Genomic DNA, 7,499 nt, shown 5'->3' with positions numbered 1-7,499 from the left:
ATTATGTAAAAATAGCCTCTTAATTAAAATTATCCAAAAGAGATTGAATTTTAAAATTAGGGCCTTGTGAAAATAACCGCTTAATTTTAAAATATAAATTTTGAAATGTGGGAATTGAAGGAAACAATTTAATTTTAAATTAAAAAATTAGGGTTTATTTAATTAAGCACTTAATTTTAAAATTCAAATTTGAAATTGTTCCAAGATTGCAATTTTGAATTTGAAATGAAATTAACAAACAAGTTTGAAGAGGGAAATTCAAAATTTAAACAACCCACAAGCTCAATTTGCAAAATTTTAAAAATTAGGATTTTGGAAATTAATCTCAAATCTAAAATCTATAATAATTAATTCACAATTTAGAGAAGCCACAAGTTCAATTTTAAAATTAAAAATTAGGGTTTTTGAAATTAACCACTTAATTTTTTAAATTTGATTGCAAATTGAACATGTAAATGGAAACTTAAATTGTAACATTGAAGAGTGCTATAATTAATCTAATTTAGACAAATCACAAGCTCAATTTTGAATTTAAAAATTAGGGTTTAGTGATTTTAACCTCTTAATTTTTAAAATTTGCAAGGAAATCAAACTTGTAAATGAAAATTTGAATTGTAAATTGCATACATACTCAGATCTAAAAACAAAAATCAGAATTAAAGGTGCAAGAAGTCGGGTTCACCAAAATGTAAAGGGGAAAATTTTGATTTGGCAATTTGCAACATAGAAGGAGAAATCACCAAATCAATTTTTCGCTTTGGGGAGGAATTTCTTTACATTCAAAAGAGGGGAGGAATCCACTAGATTCTGTCACAAATCAGATAAGGACTGAATACTAAGTGGATTGATTGATTATGATGTGTTTTTCTCTCTTTTGTAAGTTGAAATGTTGATTTAAGGTAAAGTGTTGAAATTGGAGAAAACTGAGAAAATAATGAGCTACAGGTTCGGGATTTTGTCATGCACCTAGATCTGAGTAATATAAACTGATTCGGGTCTGCCCTGTGAAAATGCCCCGAAAAAGCAGGGACCGTGACACGGCAACACGGTCCTCCAAATTTTTTGCACACCAAAAAGGCTTGTTATGTCTTTGTGCCTGAAGCTTATTCTAAGAAGTACAGTTGTGCACCTATTTCTTGCACACAGAAAGAAAGGGAAATAGGTTGGGAATAGGGGCTTTCCTTAGGTCAAACCCCGATTTTGGAATTAACCATGAAATTGAGATAAATGTAATTGAAATGACTGAAAGGAAAGGTTCTCTATTTGAGGGATATGTTGGATTGTGACTGAAAATTGAAGGATTATAACTCCTTGTGAAGTTTTGCTTGCCTCCACATGGAATTAGGGTCTCATGAAATAGGATGTAGATCTCCACTTCAATGTTTGAATCTTGACTTTATTGTTGCTCCAAAGCTTGAAGGAAGACTGAAGATGCTCAATTTCTTTGAATGCTTGATTGCTTGATCTCATGTGTGCTTGAATGCTTCTTGATTCTTGTGGATATCCAAATGAGGGGAAATCCGCTTTATATACTTATTTGTCGAGAAAATTGATTAATTTTCCGACATGAGCCAACACGAAGAGGGAAATCCCGCTCAAATTTGAATGCTGAAATGGGTTTAAAGAGGGCCCAATTTAGGGAGGACCATGGCACCACGCCTTGGTCTTGCCCTATTTTGGGTTGGGATCAAGGTGCCCAAGGGGGTGCCAATCAAGGTTTTTGATGTTTGTGATGTGCATGAGCATAATTAGGTCTTCAACCAAGCCAAGGGGTGAAATTTTAGGACACTACAAACTTGTCCCTTGAAAGATTCAATTAACCATTTGATGAAGAGCATTATCAATATTCTATTTATGAAACATGGCACTATTATAGGTAGCTTCTAAAAATTTATTATACAATTATCCATTGAACCACATGGTTTGATCTAAGTCATGTCTTTGAAGTAAACTTCAAGATCCTTTTGATCAAATCTCCCAATTAGTAGTTTTCTAGAATTCATCATTGGTGATGATGGATCTGTGACCTTGAGTGATTAGTCTATGATACCACTACTCATGTGCAATACGAGCTCAAATGCAAGGTAGAAAACTTAATTTCTCATCCTTTATAATAGGTCTAATATAATGCCTCACCAAAGACCACACAATATATTAGCTAAGAAAACACAATATTTTGTTTTTAAATAGTTAAGCACAACACTTATGACACCAAGTGAAACTATGCATAAAATGACAACCATGATGCCATCATCACAATGTGACATCGCACAAGAAGAAGAATTCAATACCACAACACACTCTTACCTTACAAGAATCTTGATGACACCTAACTAGGCACCAATTAAGTGTTTCAACCATTATAGGACTTCACAAAACTAGGGGAACTATCTCCCTAAGCTTAGGCTCGGCAACCAGATATCCTTAGATGAAGGCACATAATTCAATACAAAAGATAGCATAACTTCTCAATGAAAACACATACAAACATGATTAAAAAAATCTCTAGACTCACAAGGCCATGGGGGAAAAGTTCCATTCACAAAACTCTCCCATTAGAAGCCCAAAAATTCTCATTGTTCAATGAATGGGAGGACTACATCGCCCAAAATAGACACTGGCACCTAGGTGGGACACTAATGCCTAGGCATTGGAGTCCTAGATTATTCTTGGTGTCCTGTTCTAGTGCTAGAGTCCATTTTGGGCGTTGTAGTCCATTATAGGTGTAGCCCAATATGACCACTAGTGTCCCGGCTAGTGGGTGATCTAGAGTTAAGGATTGACCTACAAGACAGATTGAGCAATAAGGGACCACACAAGCAAGTCTACAACACCTTATGCACTTTGAAATGTCAAAACATGACTCAGACCAAATAGAGATTCCCTTTCCTCAAGAATTAAACACCACTAACGCATGTAGGAGAAGGTAGGGAGGAGTATTATGACCTCTCTGACACTGCTACATGTTGCTGTAAGAAAAAGGATAGAAGGGGAAGTAGACATTCCTTTTCCTACTTTTACAAGGTTTCAAAAGAGGCCCCAAAAATGACTCAACACCATAGGATCAAACACTTAGAGACTTGACTATCACCAAACCAAATGGGATTACAATGCCATCCTAAACCATTCCAAGACCCATTACGTCCAATGGAGGAAAATAAAACATTTAAAGCAACTCAAGGATAAAAGATTAGATCTTAGAGAGGAGGTAGAGAGTGTCATCGCGAAGCTTGTCCATAAATTGCAAAGTCATGTTGTCCATTTGAACATCCACGTACAATTATCTCTTAAGTACAAATATATTGAAACATAACCATACACATCATGTGTGTGCAACAAGAAATCATGTGTGAGAGAACTTACACTTTTTTTTATCTTTTTGATCAATTTCTTTGCTTAAACGAGGTGTCACTTAGATAAAGAATAGGATTTTTAAAGCATAATTTTAATCCTCATTATATGTTTTGCATCCTGATTGGTCCAAGTTTTAATTTAATATATAATTAAATATGGTGTGACCCATGAATGATTGTTACTAACTTCTTCTCCAAATGCTTTCTAATTTAGATATGTGCCCACTTATCATATTGTAGGGCAGAGGACTTATAGTTGAGCACCCTAACTTTGTGCTTCTCAAAATCTTATGTGGAAATTTCAAATCACTCAAAAAAAATTACACCAACTTACTTGGCAAGTTTCTTGCTTATAACTAAAGTTTAAGGGTCACATCATCAAACATGATGCCACATTAACATGCTTTTTGTCAAGGTGACCGAAAAAGGCAAAAAACAAGTGAGACCAATACTTCTGATGTGGCAACTTATTACTTTTTCCTGTTTAGAGATTCATTTCATTCAATTCCAGATAGTCATAGTCATCCTCACAATAAGAACTTTAAAGTCACAACTATTGATACATCACAACCAGACTCAACTACTACTAGATCACTGGAACAATAAGAACTTTAAAGTCACAACTATTGATACATCACAACCAGATTCAACTACTACTAGATCACTTCCCGTGATAATTGAGAGTATTAACTGGGCCCTTCCTGGGCGCCACCTTATTACTTCTATTAAGAAAGCAGGTACACAGCCCCTGGCCACTGAAGAGAAGCACAAATGCCGCTGAACAGGGTATTACGAGGAGGGCGGACAATTTGTTTAACAGTGATAGCCGAACGTCGCCAAAATTTGAGAAAAATTGCGCGGCCCCAAAGCCTCTTCCGCACGCCTTGCGTCAAACGCTGATTTTTGTTTTTATGACATAATAAATTAAACATAGGACAGCAGAGAGGTATTTATTCAGTTCCGGTCTACAAAGTGAAAAAATTGTTCATTCCTCGAGACAAAATGGCTCCAGATAACCAAGCAGTGAGGGCTTCATTTGGAGTATACAAACCTGTTGAAGGCTGCACCATAAATGATGTTTTGACCCATGTGATCAGAGTGGCCTCTTCTCTGGAGACGACCTGTGAAGTTAACATCACCATACTCAAGAGCAAGACCAGATCCTGGGTATGTTCATTTCTTTCTCTATAGACACTTTTTAATTAGGGAAGCACTCGTTCTGTCTCTAAATTAGCAGAATGCTGCTGTCCACTGTCTCAGGTTGCAGCCTTTTGTGAACAAAAAGGCCAGGCAGATCAGAAAAATCCATGGACAAATCTTCCACAGGTATCAGCCCATATTGCTATTTTATTAGTATTGTTTACTTCTATGTCATGTCAGTGATCAGTTCAAGAAAACAATTCACATTTGCGGGTCTTCATTTTTTGCTCTTCAATTGGACCTCCCCTCTGAAAAAACCTTTGTCAAAAATCTTACCAAGAATAGTTAAAAAAAAACTAAGTCCCTTGTCAAAAGCTTTAATCAGCCCATATTGGAATTATCTATTGGTATGATCATCTGACCAGGCATGGAATTTCATGGACCATGGCACCTGTTTTGGGGATTGTAGAATTTCATTTACACATAAAAGTTTTTACAGGCCCTAGGCTTTGATGGGTATAAAAAGAAATAAGTCTGGGAGTCTTTGATAGGCTGCCTTCCTAAGTAGCCATGAACATACAAGGCAAGTTACAAAATTAAATGGTAAATTTTGTCATGGAAATACATGTCTGTAAATCTTCTCCAATATCTGGATTTTTTTATTTTTTTTCACCTGCTGCCTTTCTCTTCTCATCTCCATTTTTAATTTTTTTTTCCCACCCACTCTCTGCTATTCCATTTCTAATAAGAATACAACAGATTTAATATGTAGGTGGTTTTTTAATGGTATATACATTCAAAGGTTTCCACAGAGTGTGATGAAGCATGACAACTTAAGGACATATACTACCAACAAACAGCTTGTTTTTAATTAAAAAATGAAGTAGCTGGTTTGCTCTGAAATTGGCACTCACAGTCATACTTTTGATTAAGAGACACTTAAAACATTCAAACTGTTTCTTTTCATTTGAAGCAAAGATGACCATCAAATTACATTATTAATCATCTCAGTGAAGAAAAATGCTTGTTTAGGTTTTCTTTTTTCTGTTTTTGTTTTCAATTGACTTTTCCCATTGTCAAACTGTAACAAAGGCCTGGAATAACCTTGAATATCAGAAGCATTTTGCATTAGTTTTCCATTCACTTGGATGGAGAATGAAGTTCTTCTACATTGAGTCAAAAGTTTCTGCTTGTGATCTTTTGATGGTGTGTCAAATTATTCCCCTTTACTTATCTAGTAATTAATCTTTTATATGTGTGTCTTACATTTCTTCCTCCAATTTCAGTGTGATATAGAGTCCTTGCTATATCAAACTCTAACTTTCAGCTTGATCTTTTCATGTGTGTGCAAATTTGCAAAGATTGGTTATGACAATGTTTTAGATGTGTCTACTCGCTCTAGTTCCACTTGGACAAGGTAAAAAGACCTTGGGAAATAAGTTATGTATACCAGGCTCAGGTTATGTCGTTTGAATTATACTCAACTTACAAGTCAAGAATAACAAGCAAAGAGTGATGTACAAATGTGAGCTGCTTATCTTTACTTTCCCTTGGGTGTGATTAGAAATCCTTGAAAGCAGCTTCCTTACAGTTTGATTGGTTTTGAGTACTAATCCCACTGTCTAATACATGTGCACCTTTTAATATTTTCCTCCCACTTAATTGCCCTAGATAGTCCTTAAAAATCTAAATAGGCTCAGGTTTGGTCTAAGTTAGATCAGTATAACAAACTAATATGCATATGTAACTATTATTACTGTTTAACGTTGCAGGCTGCAGCTTTCACTAAGGGACTCAAGTGCCCTGTGAGAATGGTGGACTTTGGATGGTTTGAATTAGTCGCTGGAGATCAGAAAATGAATGAAGGGAAGGAATTCTTGCCTTTAGCACAGTATGGTATGGGGGACATTGTGAGTGTTCGGAGAATATTCACTAAAGGGGGTACAAAGCAGGAGAAGTTGGTGTACTGTTGCCTGGCAGTACTAAAGGCCTTCTTCAAAAACATCAAGGGAATGATGTCCTACAACTTCTACAGATCTCTGGATGGGAAGAAGGTCATTGGTCTTGGTAAGTGGGAAAATACAGATTTTGCCTATGGCGTGATAAACAATCCAGATGGGTGCCCTGCAGAAGCTTATTGGAACAGTGTGGGACCCAAGAAATTGAAATATGAAGTGTGTGAGGTGGTGTATGTGACCCAAAACAAGCTAAATCCATAATGGTGCAAATATTATAAGTTGGTAGTGGGCTTTGCTGTGGATGCTTTTGCTTGTATAATATTTTTCAATCCCAAAGCAATTGATTGTGCCTGCTTTTCACCCACTGCGTTTTCTTTTGTTGTTGACCCACTGTGATTGCTTATGTAAATCAGCTAAAAATCATATCATTATCAGTGACCCACATTACTTTTTCTGGTACTTTTTTCAAAGATGTAGAATAAGAAAACTTGTACTGTTGTGCAATTCCAATTCAAACTGTAAAAAATGTACTCCATATACACGCATGGCATGACAGACAATTTGGATGACCCAATTAGTTGTTGGCTTTTGGAATAGGTGGTGGTGTATATAAATCATAATAGTTTTTTAATCAAATACAGATCGTCATAACGAATACAGTTCATCTTCATAAGTAATGCATAATATAATCTAATGTGGGAATTCATATCAGTGGGCACTTGTGGATTGCAATTACTTATTGATGATGAGTCACCCCTTTAATAAGCAATGCCCTCATAATTAGATTAAAGTGGGCAACTTTCTAAAAAAATAATCTATCAGATTTTGTCTTCACCATAATTTTTTAATCAGAAGAGCTGGGGAAATTTGGCATATTCAACAAATTTTAACTTGAACTTTAATAGGTGACTAATCAATCCAGCACCATAATACTACTAATATGGCAATGAAATTGATTTCCCTTAAAAGAATTGAGTAAGCAACCGTTTGAAATGTTAAAAATAACTCCTTTGATATTTTAGGATATGTGTTTATAATAGAAAATTAT

At 35.5% G+C, this 7,499-nt stretch overlaps 1 protein-coding gene across 1 annotated transcript; it reads left to right on the top strand.

The window, feature by feature from the left end:
- Positions 1 to 4,095: 4,095 nt before the first annotated feature.
- On the top strand, positions 4,096 to 6,988 carry LOC131063901 (uncharacterized). Its single transcript, XM_057997853.2, has 3 exons — positions 4,096 to 4,520; positions 4,614 to 4,679; positions 6,266 to 6,988. The coding sequence occupies exons 1-3, from the start codon at positions 4,356 to 4,358 to the stop codon at positions 6,710 to 6,712; spliced, it is 678 nt and encodes a 225-aa protein (XP_057853836.1). The 5' UTR covers positions 4,096 to 4,355; the 3' UTR covers positions 6,713 to 6,988.
- The last annotated feature ends 511 nt before the right edge of the window (positions 6,989 to 7,499 follow it).

The sequence above is a fragment of the Cryptomeria japonica genome, chromosome 3, assembly GCF_030272615.1.
Source record: "Cryptomeria japonica chromosome 3, Sugi_1.0, whole genome shotgun sequence".
In the NCBI taxonomy this organism is placed as follows: Eukaryota; Viridiplantae; Streptophyta; class Pinopsida; order Cupressales; family Cupressaceae; genus Cryptomeria; species Cryptomeria japonica.
The sequence above is the reverse complement of the archived record's forward strand: the minus strand, read 5'-3'. Positions and strand labels throughout refer to the sequence as shown.

What these genes read in the sequence shown, in the direction of transcription:
- LOC131063901 (XM_057997853.2), top strand. Translation starts at nt 4,356, where the DNA reads ATGGCTCCAGATAACCAAGCAGTGAGGGCTTCATTTGGAGTATACAAA. An exon ending in AGAGCAAGACCAGATCCTGG is followed by an intron (nt 4,521 to 4,613) that starts GTATGTTCATTT and finishes CCACTGTCTCAG; the next exon opens with GTTGCAGCCTTTTGTGAACA. An exon ending in CATGGACAAATCTTCCACAG is followed by an intron (nt 4,680 to 6,265) that starts GTATCAGCCCAT and finishes TTAACGTTGCAG; the next exon opens with GCTGCAGCTTTCACTAAGGG.